Consider the following 18,813-nt stretch of genomic DNA (forward strand, 5'->3'; position numbering starts at 1 on the left):
AACTTACATTTTAGTCAAAAGACTAAGACTAAAACTAAATTAAAATATGTTGTCAAAATTAACACTGTTGTGTAGTGACTGATTTTATGTGGACTTCTCCAGCCCCATGTTAACACATAGGAGAAAAGGGGCGGGCACAATTCATGGCGGCGCCCACGCGAACGTCCGGAATAAGGTGAATAGTAGAAAAAAGTCAATTTTCATATTATGGAACCTTTGGTAAGACAATGCAGGGGAAGAGGGAAAGTCAAGTTTAAATGTATGACTTTATTTTGTTGATACTTAATTCATTTGAGAAAAACGTTTTTTATTCCAGAGAATTTTTAGCTCCTTATTTTGTCTTTGAGTTTTTATTGGAGAAATCTGGGGGGGAAAAATCATCAGCTTTTGTCTCCTTTTTCAATAAAGCTGGAAACAAATTTGTATGGGAAAAAAATGACTAAAAACAAACAAACACCTCAAAACAAATAAACTTGTGAGAAACCGTGAAGGTCATAAGGAGAGGTCAAATCTCTCAGCCGTTGCCTAAACTCGTTCCTAGCTTCCGACATCATCCGAGTTCATCTCAGCCAGAGTTTGTTGCGAGACAGAGTTGAGACGTGAACAGGACGGAGCGCTAATGCTAACGCTGAGCTAATTCCGCCTCGGACTTCCTGGTTCGGAATATATAATATGGATCCATAGAAGAAAATAATTTGATTACCGCCGCTCTCCCCTTTAATTCAGCCCGTTGTGAATATCAGGAAGTCGATTTGCTCCCGTGTGATGGTTTATTTATAAAGAAAGCAAACCGGACTAAAACCGGGGCCAGCCTGAGTAAACCAGGCTCTCTCCGACTGCAGGGTGCGCTTCCTAGTCCTATCATTTCTCTGTAAATACCGCTTTGATTAATGACGGCTCTTGCGCAACAGGCAGAAACTATAGGGGCTGATTACACACCACTGTACTTCACCACAGACAGGTATGGCATTTATGTAATCCCTCTGTGCCTGACTCACGCTCAGTCAGCTATGATGAAAACAACCCGCCCAGATCTCAGCAGCCGGCAGACAGACAGAGAGAGAGAGAGAGAAGGAAAAAAAAAACATCTATATAAGACATTCACTTGATAATAGACACTGCCAACACAGGAAATACAACAGTTAACCTTTATTGATTACGTTTTATCCTTTTCTGCGTCAACTCGAATACACAGAAGTGAAGCTGTCTTGATTAGGAGAACAGCGCGAAAAAAACTGTAGTAGATCTGAGTCTCTTGGATAAAAGCTAAATTCTAAATGCTCTTGACCCGCGATCAGCATCTTCCGGGAGATCAGCTGTATGTGTGCGCTCAAATGTGCACAGTGTGTTCTGTGGACATAGAGATACGATCAGATAACAGAAGATAATTATTGATCTCACAATGGAGAAATTCACCTGTTACCATTCATGCAGACAATACCAGACTGGCATAAACAGATGTGTAAAGATGGTCAAGTTACTACGCTGTCCAGCTGCTGATGCCACATCTGCCTCATGAGCCAGTGGCATATTGACTGTTCGCCAGTTTGCTGAACTTACAGTAAGTTATGCCCGTATGAGGATGATGTCACAGACTGGACAGCCTCTCCCCCCTCCAGCAAAGAGAGAATCTACAATTTGTAAAACACGCAGCATTTATTTATTTATTTAGCTCATGACAGCGCTGGAATCCTTCTGTTGTGCAAACACCAGCAGCCCACGCTTTGACACGCCAGTCTGGAACCACAGACGCACTGGCCACGTTTTCTACGCCTTTATGAACCTGTTCTGTGTAAACATATTTCCTTTTTCACGCATTTGACATATATTGCATTGAAGGTGAATTGGAGCGGCCACACCGAGCTGTGCGTAACCACGCCAGGGGCAACGCACAGGACGCATTCCTCAAAACAGTGCGATACGTGGCCAGTTTATTTGGTCCCTGAGCCACAGCCTGTCATAATGACAATAATAATATCATTTAGTACTAAATAAAGATACAGAGACATGGAGAGGAGCAAAGTGGTTCAAAAGCCCATAAATACTTAACAAATACATTAAAAACAGACAATGCTAACCAGGAAGCTAACATTAGCTTCATACTACAAATGCTAACGTTAGCAATGTTGTTGTTCGTGTCTTCTGAACATTTTTGGTGGGAAGAAACCTCCATTTGGACCCGATTTTGGCTTGACTTTATTTGTGTGTGATAAATGTGTTTATAGTCGGCCAGAAAAAGGCAACAAGAGTGAGCTGTAAGAGTTAAAGTAGAGCATGCGGATACAAATTAGGACATCGAAGGTGGACAATGTATACCGTCCACACTGAGACACTGAGGTTTCAGTCGCAAGATTTTTTTTTTTTTCAAATTTATAACAATAAACTTGAACAACAAGCAGCTTAGTAGCAGCAGCAAGTCTTTCAAGTCGTTGGATTGCGATGAACTGTCCAGCTCTGAGGCCAAACCTCAGTATGAGACCCAAAAGTAGGGCTTGGGCTTTGAGTTGAGAGAACATTCCCGCAGCTCCACTCCCTCCTTGGGCTGACAGGAGTGAAAACATTGGACCGCAGCCAAGTGTGTTCTGGTCAGAGTGAGTCACACTTTACTACAGTAAAAAGTGTGGCTCTGGCGCGGGGCCAAAACCAAGCGAGGAAACGCACACATGCTCCGTGTTGGCGAGACAATAAGGCCACATTTGTTTACCTGGATGTGTCTCAGCTGTTCCACACCGTCGGCTCGAACATTCCTGCAGCTGTCTGGAAGAGAATGCAGAGATGTCATTCACATGCCGAACACGTGTAACATTCTGAGCTTGTTTTCTCCTTTAACATCTTTGTAATGTTCGAAAAGAGAGACCTGTCTCACACATGTTGCGACGCTTATTGTGCGGCTAGATGCTGTAGATAATGTCCACAAATGTTCTCAAGGGCAGGCTTTTCAGTGCTGCTGGATGTAGCATCTCGGCTTCAGTCTGTAGAGAACTTTGTTTGATATGATGTAGCTAGAGGTCTCCAAGATGGCGGCTTTAACAGCAAAAGTATGAAAAATCCTGTGTGTGTGTCGATGTGTTAGATTGAATCAGAACGCTCCAGGCTGACTGTGTCTTCTCCGTTTTGTCTTTCAGAATTTGTAAACGCTCTCCCTCCTTCATCCACTGTGCCTTGTTCAACTTTGCTGCTGAAATCCAAAGAGGAGCTGCCCCCCGACCCTCCGACTGACTGCATGATCCTGAGCTTCCCCCTGCGTTCTTCCCTCTCGCCACCGCACACACGGACCTCCCGGGGCCACCTCATCCTCGCGGCGCTCCTCTGCGGGGCAGCCAGGGCACGCGCCGGGTCTGCAGCGGACTGGAGATGAAGCTACAGGCCGTCATGGAGAACCTTCACAGGCAGCAGAGGGCCAAGCTGCTGATGGAACAGCAGCTCCAGCTTCAGCAGCAGCAGCAGCACGGAGGGGTGCTGATCAGGGCGGGGCCCCCGGGGGCCGACGAGCACATGCGCAGCCCGGCCCCGGACAGCGAGCAGACGCAGATCGCAGCGCTGGCCGCCATGAGGGCGGCGGCCGCGGGGCTCCAGCGGGTGTCCGACAGCCCCATGTCGGAGCGCAGCAGCGGGGACGAGGACGAGGCGGGGGACCACTACAAGGACATGATGGGGTCGGATGAGGAGGAGCACATGTGAGTGTCCCAGCTTCAGCTTAAGGATACGTTTACACACAGTATTTCTAACACCCTTTAACCACGCCTTAACCTCAATCTGAAAGCTTCTTTATGGGCCAGTGTCGCACCTCATTTGAAAGCTAAGGCCTACAAAACTGAATTTCGTTGAGTTGTTGCTTTTTTGTTACGTTTTTGTTGCGTTTTTGTCACTTTTTGTCGCTTTTTTGTAGTTTTTTGTTGTGTTTTTGTCACTCTTTGTTGCGTTTTTGTTGAGTTGTTGCTTTTTTGTTACGTTTTTGTCACTTTTTGATGCTTTTTTTGTAGTTTTTTGTTGTGTTTTTGTCACTTTTTGTGGCGTTGTTGTTGCTTTTTGTTATGTTTTTTGTTGCTTTGTCATCCTTGTTTACATCTCGTTTTCGCTTTTTTCCAGAAGCTTTTAGATTTTGGTAAAGCCGAACTGGAGAAAATGTGCTCGGTGATGGATAGGGATGCACCGATACCGATGCCAGTATCGGGTATCGGGCCGATACCACATGCTTGTACTCATACTCTTACTCATTCATGAGATCCGGATACCGGAAACCGATACCATTTGACGTGTGGCCAGCGCAGCTACGAGGCGCAGCTACGAGGCGCAGCTCTCACTGAGGAGAGAAGAAGCAACAAACTGTAGAATTGTTTAGTGTAAATACAATAATCAACATAGAGCTGACTTTATTACAGACTGCGCTCTCTAAACCAGAGTCTGAGCTGGATTTAACCAGAGCTTAATGTTGTTCGTGCTGCAGCGTCTGCAGTGTTTACAACATACAGGCTAACGATGCTAACTCGCAGCTAGCAGTTTTGGCCATTCTGATGCCGTTTTAAGCCCAGGGGTTTATTCATCTGAAAAACTAACCCAGCGACTAAAAAGTCCTCAGAAAATCCAACGTAAACAGATATATTATATTGAGCGAAAATGAGCTGCCGCAGAACAATGAAAACACTGTAGCTACTCGCTAAGTTACTACAAACACACAAGAAAATCTACAAGAGCTGAAGTAAAGACAAAAAGAGACCATTTAAGTAACATCTCAATACTATTGTTTAATAAAAATACATAAATGAATAAAGCTCAGGCATTGGGAGCTTTTGGACATGGGCTTTTCTGTCTATGATGGACAGTGCAAAATAGTCCTAGATATACCTTTACCGGTGATACAACAAATCAAAAACAATGACTGTATCCCAATATATGACTTGCTATTAGCACTAGCTTCACTGGCCAGTCACAAGATGGCCGCCAGGTTTGCCACGTCAGCAAGGGTCACATCCGATCGACTGTTAAAGATCTTTGGATGAACCAAGACAAAAGAAGGACCAAACGTCTGTGACTAAAGTATCTGAAAACCATTCCTGTCTCTAAACTAACTAACTAACTACTGTCCCGTCCACAGCAAGCAGAAGTGGGACGAGGACGACTTCGAGGGCGAGATGGAGGAGGACTTCGAGGACGACCTGGCCGAGGAGGGCCTGCCCACGGCGCACGAGGCCGTCATCCCGGGGAAGGGCATCCTGTTGCTGCCTCACCGCCAGCTGCACCCCCACGGGCAGCTGCTGAAGGCCCGCCCCGCCGTGGAGCAGGAGCCCCGGGTGGCCGTCCTACCCCCCCACCCGCCGCACAGCCACCTGGGGACCGGGCAGGACCACGGTGATTGGACCTACGAGGAGCAGTTCAGACAGGTAAAGACCTCCAACACAGTCCGAGGGATGCACCAGGGTGTTGTTTTAGTTAGTTTTGCATTTCCGTTTGAGTCTGGGAGGATGAAGTGATTGATAAAAGCCTATATCGCCAAATAAATTCAGTAGCAGAGGACGAAACTCGGACGAAACTTTAACGGTACACACCCTTTCCATGAGCCTTATTCTGACTGCCGGGTCTATGATAATTAGTGGTGGGCCGTTATCGGCGTTAACGTGCTGCGTTAAAGGGACTATAAGGAGTTTAAAAATGTTAAAATTAAGTGTTTTCCTCCCCCTACATGTTCCAGCCATGTCCTAATGTGTAGAATGAGCTCAGACCTGTTCACCACAACTGCCTCTAAAATCCTGTACGGTCACTCAAAAATGTGTCACTTCGGCCCGAATTGCCGTCATGCACGAGCTTAATATAGAAGGTGCAGTTACACATATGGCCTGAGGTGGCAGTAGTGAGTATAAAATGGCGAACTTGCTTCCAGCCCCTTTAACGCGAGACTCTTATCGGGCGATAAAAAAAATATCGCAGTTAATCTATTCTCAAAGTTGGGTTTGGAGCTGGGTCTATACTCTGCTATGATGACTTTCACCGTGATATTGTATGGTCAGCACACATTACACGACTTTTATGCCCAATTTCGGACGCACAGGAGAAACGTGAGTGAATATAGCGTCTCCAAAGCGAACACTCAGAAGCAGCGGCCTAAAAAAACAACAGAAAGACACCGCAGCGCCTCCCTCTTTCAAAACAGCGACATAAACAACTCACGAAACAGCGCAATTTTCTCACCAAAAGTTCACGAGAGCCTTTTCCAGGTAAATTTCAACCGCGAGCAGAGTTTAACCGCAGCACTTACAGGGTTTAGACACGAACTTTCCAGCTCATTTTCTCCGAGTCCGTTAGCTTCACTTTCTCCGCTCTCCTCTGTCTCCTCCGCCCCGCGGCTGAGGTCCATCTCCTTTTCTCATCAAATCCAAAGAAATACGTCCCACATCTTCGTGTTGTCGACGTTTATCTCCATTTTGACAGAACTATCGCCAGGTTGAAGCTCGTAGTAGCTGCGTTGTTGTGACAGTGATCACATGACACTGTTGACCAATCAGGAGACGCGCACATGTTTCCCACGCTCACAAACAGAGGCTTATATTTTATGATCTGGTAAGATGGCCCACATTACCCGTAAATAAATACTTGGGGACTCCTGCCACAACTGTCCCATGTTCTTTAGCAGGTGATATTGTGCAGAAGAGGAGATTTAGTTCAGTTTGTCCCCAGAAAATTGATTGACACAAAGCTGCTGACTGTAAACCGTTCACCAGGACCTCTAATGTCGGCCTACAGTTCAAAATGAATGTTTAACTGAATAAACAGTGAGTAAACACAAGTGCATCTTCTTGAACATGAATTATTTTCATCACCAATTATCATAGTAGAACGTTCTCAAGCAGTTTGTGATGCATTTTGGAAACAGGAGATGAGCCCCTGGTCTAACGCACCGCCTGACCTGAGAAACTCGTTACTTTTAGTCATTATTTGGGTAGAACACATATTCTGAATGGCTTCGGCATAATTCAAGCGAGCCATTTTAATCTAGATTAATCTATGCCCACCTCTAATGATAATCCTATTGAATTTCCAGTGGTTGTACAGCACAATACGCCACTGCCCTCATGCATGAACGACGGTCCGGCTCCGGCTAAAAACAGACGTGCCGACCACACGCGCACAGGTCCATTGACGCTGAGGCGAAGACGGTTAGCGAGTTCTTTTTACGTCCGCTTAATAACCGAATATAAAGGGCGGCCTGTCAGCTTCTCCAAACATCTGTCCCGACACCCCTGACATAAGCCGGCGTGTCGCCTTCCCAGCAGCGCGCACCCGTAACCCGATCGGCGCCCGGGCCGTTCACACCCGCAGCCCGACATGTGCCCATATAAACCCGAGGGGGGGGGAGTTTTTATACAGCCGTCTTTAACACCTGCTGCTGTGGAAGGGCGATCGCTGTCTCGCATGATGGATCTCACGTGGTCCGTGCGTTCAGTAGTGACTTTTAACCAGGCTTCAGGCGGCACATAGACGTGTTTAGGGTGACCAGACGTCTGGATTTAGTCCGGTTTTCAAGCCTTTTGTCCGGTTTTACGGCTTGAGCAGGAGACGTTTATTGTTGTGCTGCCTCTGCCCCCCCGTCAGCGCCAAGACCACGATGTTAAGATGTTAAGATGTGGAAGAATGCAAATATTTATTTAGGCTAATGACAGTTTTTGTTCCTGAGACTGAAGTAGAACATTTTACTTTTTTTTTTTTTTATAAATACAAGTGTTAATGGGATGACTGGGGGGCTTTCATCTCCCCCTGGTGTCTCTGGCCAGAAAACCACAATTGCAACCTGACTGCCACCGGACCGGAGCACCAATACACACTAATAGAATCATGAAGAAGAAGCTAACAGGCTAACGGGCAAAGCTAACTGCGGGCTAACGCCACTGAAACAGTATTTACAGCCAAGTTTTTTTCAATTTATTTATATTTTTATTTTTTTTATTTTTTTTACAGCCAAGTTAGTTTATAGATACAGACGGCATCTCGTCATAGAAGGGGGCGTGGCTTCGCTGAGGGGGAAAATAGAATCTTCAGAGAAACACAATTTTTTTAGCCGTTTTCTGGTGGAATATCAACTTATTTATCACACAAATAAAGTGTAAGTCGGGTCCATATGGATATTTTGTCGCAACAGATTGTTCAGTAGAAGTGAAAAAATGGCAGTTGTAGCAAGCGCTAGCTAACCGTTAGCATTAGCCCATTATTTAGTAGAAAACTATTCATAATTCAGCATTTGTTACAGTAGTTTTTGAACAATTAGAGAAAATTTACATTTCTTCAAAATTGTTTCCCCCTTAACTGTTTTCAAAAATGACCATAAATGGGCGGTTCCAGAGATGCCGTCTGTATCTATGGAAAATGTTTGTTAACACCCACAAACATGGCGGATCTGCACGGTAGCAGTGAATTCTACATACTCTTTTGTAGCGGTTTTCTGTCGGTTTATAAACATATTTATCACACAGATGCAGCTGTGTCAAAATCGGGTCCATATTTTTTTTTTGACACTGCAAACTGTCCAGTAGAAGCGAAAAACCTGCACTTGAAGCTAGCGTTAGCATGTAGCATTAAACTACCGCTAGAATCATTGTTAGCAGTCTCTGTTGTTATTAAGTATTTATGCTTTGTTGAACCAATTTGCTCCTCTCCATGTCTCTGTATCTTTATTCAGCAGATAAATATATTCATAATTCAGCGTTTATTAAAGTAATGGTGGAAAAATAGGAGACAGAGTAGTTCTTATTCCTCTTTGTTTTTGAGTAGGACCAGTCTAGCCTGCCGTTGTGGCTAGCTGGACAGACGGCTTTACCCGCCACAGCCCTGATTGTGACACGTTCTCACAAAAGCGTCCCGTCCAAGCCGTCTTAGCATTTAACTCTTTAACTCCTGCACATTCCGTGGGCCGTGTATCTGTGTACCTTTGCTACTATGTGCCTGTGCTTGTAAACGGAAGTGTTCTGAAACGGGAGCTTCCTGTTGTGAATGGAATGGGAGGAAGCGGAGTGGGGGGAGGGGTGTGTGTGCGAGTGTGTGTGAGTGAGTGTGTATATATAAATGTGTGCGTATATTCTAAGAGATCACCATTACCACCTTTTACCATGCTGTAAAGTGGAGGAGCTCGGATCACATACCGGTAATTCACGGCAATGGAATCAGAATCACAATATGAACATCTCGACACTATTTGCTTAACCTGTGCCTAACCAAGTACATTTTCTCTTGTTATTATCCAGGTGTTCAGGCATGACCCAAGTCTAAGAGCTTCTTGAAAAGAAAAGCAACAAAAGTTACAAAAGCTATAAAAATGTGTCAAGAAAGCAACAACAAAGCAGAAAAGTGGTCAAAAATGTGACAAAAAACATAGAAAAAGTGACGACAACACAGGGAAACACGAGGGAAAATCTATTTTGTAGGCTTAGCTTTCAAATGAAACACTACTCTGGCCTATTAGGCTGTAACCTTTTAGATTTGGGCAAAGCCAAACTGGAGAAAACGCACTTGGTGAAGGCGTGGGGTAAGGGGTTAAAAAGTAGAAAGTCAGTTGCATAAAAATGGCCAAAATTGCTGACATTTTCTGCAACAAAATCTAAATACTGGATCGAACTAGGTTTAGATTTACAGTTTGATTTGATCACAGTTTGACGTACAAAAACGTTTTTAAAAAAATTGGGTTTTTGGGATTCAAAATTCAATAAATCAGGCAGGAATTAGATAATAACAACAAATATCCGATACTGAACCGATACTTGTTTTGGCTCTTTTACCAACTAAACTAAAGTGAATATGGGCTGTATGTCATTTTGAAGCTACGAACCAGGAGAATTCACTGAGTTAGTTTTTATCACCGCACAATACCGGGGCTAGAAACAGCATGCTAACGCTTACAAAAACAAATCAAAGCTGAGTCAGAAACTAAGATAGAAATACCTAAAGACGCCTAATAAAATAACAACCACTGCTGGAGCGGACAAGTTAAAGAATGACTGATCTGACACATTTTTAATGCACACGCTGTAATGATCAGATCACGTTATGTGAGCTGTTATATAAATGTAACCTAAGTGATCCTTCTTTAATGTTTTCCAATAGTTTATTAATAGATGTAATTGATAATTGATCTGTAACATCATAACAAGAAAATACTCGATTAATCGCACAATGAAAGGACCAGAGGACCATCCACTTTTCGCTCAGAGAAAGCCACTTTTAAAGAGGTATTATGCTTTTTTCAATCACATGTAATTGATTAATTTTATGTTGAGGTTTTTATTGATTCTATTTGTTTTCTTGTATTTATGCAACTGTGAAGCACTTTGAATTGCCTTGTGTATGAATTGTGCTCTACAAATAAACTTGCCTTGCCTTGCCTTGCCTTACATAGCACCAGTCTATATCACACTACAGTGATTGCTCTCTCAAAATGGCTGTAGTGAATGTCTTGAAATAGGCCTCTGTCTCTTTAAGAACCTCTGAGCCTTTCCGACACGCCCCCTCCACACGCTGTCTGTGGCATCAGTGGGGAGGGGGTTCTGCTGAGGAGCAGTGGTCGGTTACTCGGCTGGTGACGAAAGCTCGGAGGCGTCTCCAGGAGGTGGGGGCGTTCCTAGGAGGACTCAGGCAAACCTATCCCTAAAATGGCCGCCATCAGAGTTTTTACAGATGACTCAAAAATACGTGAATGTGCCAAGGCGACACTTCAGGCATGTTTTTAATGAGGGAATGACATAATAACATGATGGAAAGCTTGAAAAAGTCAATTTTGCATAACACCCCCCTTTAAAAAAGTCTCTTGGTATCGGTTAGTATCGGATATCGGCAGATACTCAAACCCCCAGTATCAAAGCTGGATAGGTGCATCTCTAGGAACAGGTCTGGACTTTGAAAATGTGGAGGACAGTTTAATGTCGCGCTCCGTCGACAAAATCTCGGGAAATACAGACTGGAGCTCTTCAGCAGTAGAAGAAGAAACAACCAAAGCAGCAACGCACCGCTCCAGATGTGTTTTTGATGAGATTATGCAACAACATGGTTAAAAGTAAATGAGATTTTGAGTTGGATGTAATTCCAGACATGTATCTCCTAATGATAGTAGTGAGTGTACAGGCCTTGTATTTTAAAGCCGTCCTCTCTGTTGTTTTTTTCCTACGGTGATGAGATAGATGAAGATAATGTAGCGGTGACAAGCTAAAAATAGGGAAAAGCAGGTGATTTCTACTTATTATGGAGGAATTCATCTGTCAAAAGCTTCATACAACTTGTCAATCATCATCCCAATTTACAATGCTTGCATCTGTTGAAATATTACTTTAGAATTTGACTTTCCCATTGATTAAAACTGAACTAAAACTATCAAATGGGAAGAAAAGTGACCGAGACTAAAGAGTGTTTGCCAAAGACTTTGAGTGCTGCAGGTGAACCTCTGTCTCTCTCCTTCACTGTGGTTTTATCAGTGCACGTCAGGAGGATTAGCGCTAAGTGACAGTTGAACACTCCGAGGCCCGCCCTGTCTTAACGTCAGACATCGTGTTACGTAAAGCCTCCTCATTAAGCCAATCACACGCGCCCAACGCTGCTCCCCCAACGCACTCCCAACTTATCAGATTAAATACCCCGCTCATTATCAGGCATTACGGCAATTATGGATAGATTTGAAACCATGGCGACGACAAAAGCGCTGGTCAAAGGACTAAACTGGTCACACGATTGCTCCTTGCTTTGCGACGGCCGCTAAACCAGGTCTGAAACTGGACTGAGTTGGTCTAAAAGAGGATTCAATCTAATGTAAACAGGGCTTAACAAACAAGGTCCCAAGAAAGAGTGGACTAAACCAGGTCGAGGTGTGAAAAAAACATGTACGCTGCGAGTAAATATCAAGCATAGATACAGACGGCATCTCGTCATAGAAGGGGGCGTGGCTTTGCCGAGGGGGAAAATAGAATCTTTAGAGAAACACGATTTTTCACTTTTTTTTGGCATTTTCTGGTGGAATATCAACTTATTCATCACATAAATAAAGTCAAGTGTAAATCGGGCCCATATGGATATTTTCTCACAGTAGATTGTTCAGTAGAAGTGAAAAAACGGCAGTTGTAGCAAGCGCTAGCTAACCGTTAGCATTAGCCCGATGCTAACATGTAGCATCAAGTTAGCATTCTCCCTTATTCATGTATTTATGGGCTGTTGAACCACTTTTCTCCTCCCCATGTCTTTGTATCTTTATTTAGTAGAAACTTTATTCATATTTCAGCATTTGTTACAGTAGTTTTTGAATAATTAGAGAAAATATACATTTTTTCAAAATTGTTTTCCCCTTAACTGTTTTCAAACATGACCATATATGGGCGATTCCAGAGATGCCGTCTGTATCTATTGGCTTAAATGACTGGAATTGAGGAAATGTATCTTGTTTTGAGCGTTTTTCACTCATTTAGACACTTTTCCTGATCGGACCAAGTTTACTTTGCTTGTTTGAGGACATTTCAGACCAGTTGTAGGGTAAATCTCGCTTGAAATAAGAAAGTAATATTGCCAATGAGATAAGAACAATTTTCTTACCCCATTGGCAAAGAAAATTACTTGAAATAAGGACGAAATGTGTCGAAACGAGTCAGAAACATCTCAGAACAAGTGAAATAATCTAGGACAAACGCCCAACAACATCTTAACCAGTCAAAACAACAAAAAATGTGATTATTATGCTCAAATTGAGATGTTTATACTAGTCTAGTTAATTACTTTTTGCAGTGTAATTATTATGCACATGAAATGTATGTATCACTCCATTGTTAAAGGCCTTGATGATGCACAGAGCATTCCCAAAGCTAATGCTACGAAGCTAAAGCTCCGATCGATCATGTGAAAACGAAAAATATGCACAAACAAAGTCAATAATCCACCATCGTTTAACAATGATCACACACTGAGCTGGGCTTGCTGATTTAGTAGTTTATTGCTCACGTTTCATGTACAATTGGCCGATTGTTCACCCGAAGCTAACTAACTAGCTAGCTTGGATTGATCTCGGGGAAAAACAAGAAAACATTACGTGGAGCTGCACTGCTTTGTCGAGCTGCACTTTGTCTTGCATAACATTACGTAACTAAAAAGCAGAAGTGTCTTTCGTCTGCAACTTTTATGACATTTAAACGCTCCTGCCTTATGATTATTCACCAAACTTGTCCTTTTTTTGTTTTTTAAAGCCTATATTTTCAACAGGCAGATATTTAAAGGTAAATTGTATTAGCAGCTATGTCATTTACTCATTACATGTAGAATAAACAGCCTAATTCGACAGTTAAAAGAAATTATGTTGAATTATGTTGTTTGCCGAAAAAGGGGAACTTGATAGTTGAATGTAAAATGACTCAATACTTCTCTAGCAACGAGAAGTAACGCCAAGTAGTGTGTTTTCACGGTGCACCGACAACTAGGGATGTAACGATCCGATATTCAGCATATCGGTATCGGTAGCCGGACAGCACAGATTCACGGCCTTCATGCCATCACTAAGCTAGGATACTGATTTGATCGGTATCGGCCAGATGAAGTGTCAAAATATCGGATGGATCGGGAGCTCAAAAAAACGGATCGGCACAACTAGTGGCTTTGGATGTGCCGTCTGAACCCACCATAAAGCATGAATCTTATGTACAGTGAATAATAAAGTACTTGATTTCATTACTTGAGTAAATAAAACAAAAGTAAAAGTTCCTGAGTCAAACGGTGACGTGAAGTGAAAGTACTGAACTCTATCACTACTTAAAGGTGCGCTACGCTACTTTTTATGCGGGAAAAAAGGTCAAATTTGCACAAATGTTAACTTTTTTTGTCGCACAAAAGTTGCCTAGTGCACCTTTAAGTAATAAAGTGCAAATGATTTGAAATAAGTGTTGTGAATATTAACTTGTATGGCAACACGACCGGGACAAATCTTCTTAATTAGCTTGTTGCACGGTACAGCTATGCTAGTTCCTGTGACCTGAAGTTGTGAGCGCCAGTACTTCCTGTCTGTATTCCTTTCCTGGAATAATAATCATATTTTCTAAAGATCACGTGGTGGGCTGTGAGTTCCCGGTAGATGATCATTTACTGTTCAGATCGGAGACCCCTGTGATCATAAAGGATTGATGGTTTGCCTTGAAGCTAAAAGCTAATATGCTATAAAAGGCATTATTTCAAATTGTATAATGATTGAAATATTAGCTTTTTGCTTTAAGACAAACTCACTGATCCTTATAAACATAGGCGTGTCCTCCATTGAAATATTTACACTGTACAGCAACTCGTTTACCCGCAGGAAGTGATCGTCTACCAGGAAGTCACTGTCCACCACAGAATCTTTAGGAAATACGATGATTCGAACGGGTCTAAGCTAATCTTCATGGAAATTAATACGAACAGGAAGTACTAGCGCCCACAACTTCAGCTCAGAGGAACTAGCGTAGCCACATTATGCAACAAGCCGTCTTGAGCTAGTCATTGGCATTGACAGGACATCTGCACAGTGCCCTCTACTGTTCCGGAGTGTACATTACAACGCTTAAATGGGACAAAACCTAAAAAATTTACTACTTTTCACTTTGGAGCTTTTGTTGAAACGTATCAAAGTTGAAAGTATTGCATTTCTCTTTTAAATGTAGTGGTGGAGTAAAAGTTCTAAAACAAAAACAAAACATTGGTACAGTACACATGCAGGCGGGTTCTCCCTTTCGGAAAAGACGGCGCTAACAGAGTAATGACACCGTCTGCGCGCTCAGATCCAGAATAATGCGCGGTGCCCGGTAATGATACGGATCACGCGGTTGCTTCGCCTATAATTTACGGACGCTTTTGGTTATCATTTATCCGCGTCATCTTCTCAGCCGCTTATCCTCTCGAATGCTGGATTTGGTGACTAAGGACTATCTTTAGCTCCGAACCAAAAGTGAACGCTCAAGGCCTCTAGTTGGACGCGCCTACATTCATAAGGGGCCGGTATAGTGTCTGTCTCGTCCGGTCCCGACAGCCGAACCTTCAGAACAGACTGGATTTAATGTGATTTTGCCCCATAATTTTGTCCAGTGTCAACTATATCGCTAATTGATTCATTTCTTAGCCCGTTGTGTTGTAAATGTGTAAAGTACCATATGTGTAGTGCACCTCATGATTATTAGAGCAGTTGCCTGGTCAGCGATTATTGCGCTTTACTGCACCTTCAGGGGGGGGCTGGCAAACTAGCCTAACCACGGGAATGTCCAACTGTTTCCTGTGTAAACAAAACCGTTGAGGCGCTAGCATCCAAAAAGGAGAAGAGGCTAGAGAGATGCCAACATGGACAGTTAGCAGGTCGGCTAGTCCGTTAGCCTGCTCAATGTATTTTTTTTTCCATACAGCCGTTAGCATCACCCATCAAACATTGCAAATTATGAGCAATCAAGATGTTTGTGCAAAAGTGATGCTAGCCCGCAGTTAGCTTTGCCCGTTAGCCTGTTAGCTTCTTCTTTGTGATTCTAGTAGTATGTACACTGCAAAAAGTACCCTCCTAAAAACAAGGGAAAAAATCTTAAAATAAGACATTCTGTCTTGTTTTAAGGAAAAAATTCTGCCAATGGGGTCAGCATTTTTTTCTTGCTAAGAATTCTTATTTCTAGAATATTTTTATTATCATAAAACAAGAAAGAAACGCTAAATTTAAGCAAATAAATAGCTAGAATTAAGCAAAATGTCCTCAGAAAATGGAATAATTTAAGGAAAACAGTCTTATTTAGTGAAAAATTTGGGGGTATTTTACTTAAATGTTGCTTGATTTAAGTAAAATGTTCTGAATAAATACTAATATTTAAGGAAAATATTGCCCGGAGACCCGTCTCCATGATGTGGAGCCAGGCTGAGGATTCACCTATTGTACATGTTTTTAGTGGTAGGGGAAACGTACACAGACACGGGGAGAACATGCTCCTCACAGAAAGGCCCCGTCCTGGTGGGAATCGAACCCAGGACCTTCGAGCTGTGAAGCTGAGGCTCTAACCGCTGTGCCACCGAGCCGCCCACTTTAAAGAATGGACTGTATTATCTCTCTGTGAGAATCAGTTCTTACATTAACTTACAAAAAAATATTCTTTGTCAAAAACTGAAGAAGATTCAAAAAGTTTTTCTTTCTTGTTACAAGAAAAATCAGCATGTTTTTAGCAAATATATCTGAACAAGAAATGGCTAGATTTTATTTCCTAAAATAAGATTTTTTTTCTCAAGAAAACTTTGCTCGGCAAAACATTACTTTTTAGGGAAAAAATAAGAATTTATTATTTAAAGTAAGACATTTTTTACTTGCTTAGATTCCACTTTTTGCAGTGTATTGCGCCTCAGACCCGGAGGCAGGGAAGTTGCAAGTGTGGTTTTCTGGCCAGAGACACCAGGGGAGATGAAAAAAAAACCAATCATCCCATTAACACTTTTTATTAAGGTTCTTATTAACAACCTTTTTTACTTGTTTAGCTCCTGATTTAGTGTTTTTAAAGTCTTGTTTTGACACAGTTTGATGAAAACTTGCTGATGGTTTTTTGTTTAAATCCATGTTGCAATGGTGTGGTCAAATATGTTGCGAAGGATTGCCATTTTTCTCATATTGTGCAGCCCTACAGTTAAATATTGCTCTCGGTAACACCCCACCTAGCTTCTTGCACTGACTATCTCGACTTTACTTCCTGGAGGTCCGGGTCCCAGAGGACAGCGTGTCCCCGATGGCCGCCTGCCTGCCCCTCCCAAAAAGTCGAATCTAAATCCAGTGGGTACAGCGTGTTCCCTCGGATCATTACTCGAAGGTTAGGACCAATTTGGCAGCGTCGGCCAATTTGATCAGAGGACATCCACTTATCCCGATATCAAATTATGCAGTATCACTGGGTTATCCGGAGCTATGCCAGGGATGTCCGCAGTCGGCGTTTTTTATTTCAGGCAGATGTCCAACGCTGCATCTGCTATGGGTAGGAGACATATAGGAGGAGGCGTGGATCGGGTCCAATCGCCATCCAGGACTACGCGAGGTCGACGGATCATCACATTTCGGTGGATATCTATGACGTGCTGAAGGATATTTGGGGATAAGGGTTATGCTTGGTAACGGAGATATGTAATCATGAAAAAAAACAAGAAATATTTATCACATTATGACAAATAAAATCCTAAAAAGTACAAATATACCGTTGTCATGAAGTTAAGAGCGTAGATGAACAAAACAAAAAAACGTTGAGCAAAACGCTGGTGATACTTCTGACGACGGCCTGCAGGTGGCGGCGTAAACCTGTAAGGTAACACTTTACATTACGGGCCGGTAAGTCCGTGGTACTTCCAGTGGTAATTACTAGTAATGGCAGTGGTACTTATTGTGGTACTTACAGTGGTAATTACAGTAGTACTTCTTGGTACTTATTGTGGTTCTAAAAGTGGTGATTACTAGTAATTAGGGTTAGGGAGTCAGAGTTACCTCTGTATCTCTCATTACAAAGAGATACAGGGGTAACTCTTAGTAATGAAGTACTTCTATTTACTTTGGTATTTTAAGTGATCGTTTCTAGTAGTTACAATGATATATCTATGGTACTTACTGGTAATTCAAGGATGCTACAGCAGTAATTCATAGGTAGTAAATGTGGTACTTCTACAAACAGAAGTAGTTTCTAGGATTGTGTGACTATAAAACAACATACATCAGCATGAGGGAAAACATGAAGTACAAGCTTCATTACTAAGAGTTACCACTGTATCTAGAAGTACATAACTTGTAATTCCCACTCTAGTATCCTTTAAGTACCACTGTAAGTACCTAGAATTTCCACTGTAAGTACCACCATAAGCACCACTGCAAGTACCACAATGAGTACCGAGAAGTACCATTATTATTACTAGTATTTACCACTGTAAGTACCACCATAAGTACCTAGAATTTCCACTGTAAGTACCACCATAAGTATCTAGAATTACCACTATTATTACTAGTATTTACCACTGTAAGTACCACCATAAGTATCTAGGGGTACCACTATTATTACTAGTATTTACCACTGTAAGTACCACCATAAGTTTCTAGAAATTCCACTGTAAGCACCGCAATGAGTATCTAGAAGTACCACTATTATTACTAGTATTTACCACTGTAAGTACCACCATAAGTATCTAGAATGTAAAGTGTTACCAAAAAGGGAAATCCTTCAAAATCTTGTTTAGTTCAAGACGGTGAAGTTAAAGCGACTAAATCGGAGATGAGGTTAAAGAGTGGAATGAAAACATGCGCCCTGTGTGTATTTCTTCCGTCTTTAGCCGCTGCTGTTTCTCCCCTAAAGGAAATGACCATATTTGGATTACAGGGTCATCTCGGTCACAGCTCGTGCTACACATGGATACCAAACAGTCCGTAATTGTGCATGAATAAGCCTGGGGGAAAAGGCCGGATGTTGTAGTTACTTCCTGGAAATCGCTAGCAACAAATGCCATCAAATAAGCATCGTCATGGGAGAGTTTAGTCTTTTTTATTGACATTAAAACTAAGACGTTAAAGGAACAGGCCACCGTTTTTCCATACTGAGATATGTTCTTACCTGAGCTTAGAAGAGTTGATGTTTACCTGTCTGGTCTTTGTGTGTGCCCTCAGTTAAGCACAACAGCCAAAGATGTTGTTAGCATTTGGCCTCTCCCAGTATATTCCTATGGCTCCAAACAGGGGCGAAGTTAGAAACCACCACGCTCTTCCACGGGCACAAAGACCAGACAGGTACACATGAACTCGTCTAAGCTCGGTGGCATATTCCTTTAAAGGCACTATACTTTTTTTTTCTCTACATG

General features: G+C 42.5%; 1 protein-coding gene across 1 annotated transcript in view; it reads left to right on the plus strand.

Moving 5' to 3' along the window:
• Positions 1-3,224: 3,224 nt before the first annotated feature.
• The window catches only part of arid3a (AT-rich interactive domain 3A), a gene marked incomplete at its 3' end in the record, with an annotated part of 64,754 nt that continues 49,165 nt past the window's right edge, over positions 3,225-18,813 (plus strand). The window contains exons 1-2 of the mRNA XM_079580798.1: positions 3,225-3,677; positions 5,096-5,381. Of these exons, the coding sequence (XP_079436924.1) occupies positions 3,355-3,677; positions 5,096-5,381 (609 nt within the window). The 5' untranslated portion in view covers positions 3,225-3,354. The remainder of the gene's footprint in view (positions 3,678-5,095; positions 5,382-18,813) is intronic.

This window comes from Gobius niger, assembly GCF_951799975.1.
Source record: "Gobius niger genome assembly, chromosome: 22".
Taxonomy (NCBI): Eukaryota; Metazoa; Chordata; class Actinopteri; order Gobiiformes; family Gobiidae; genus Gobius; species Gobius niger.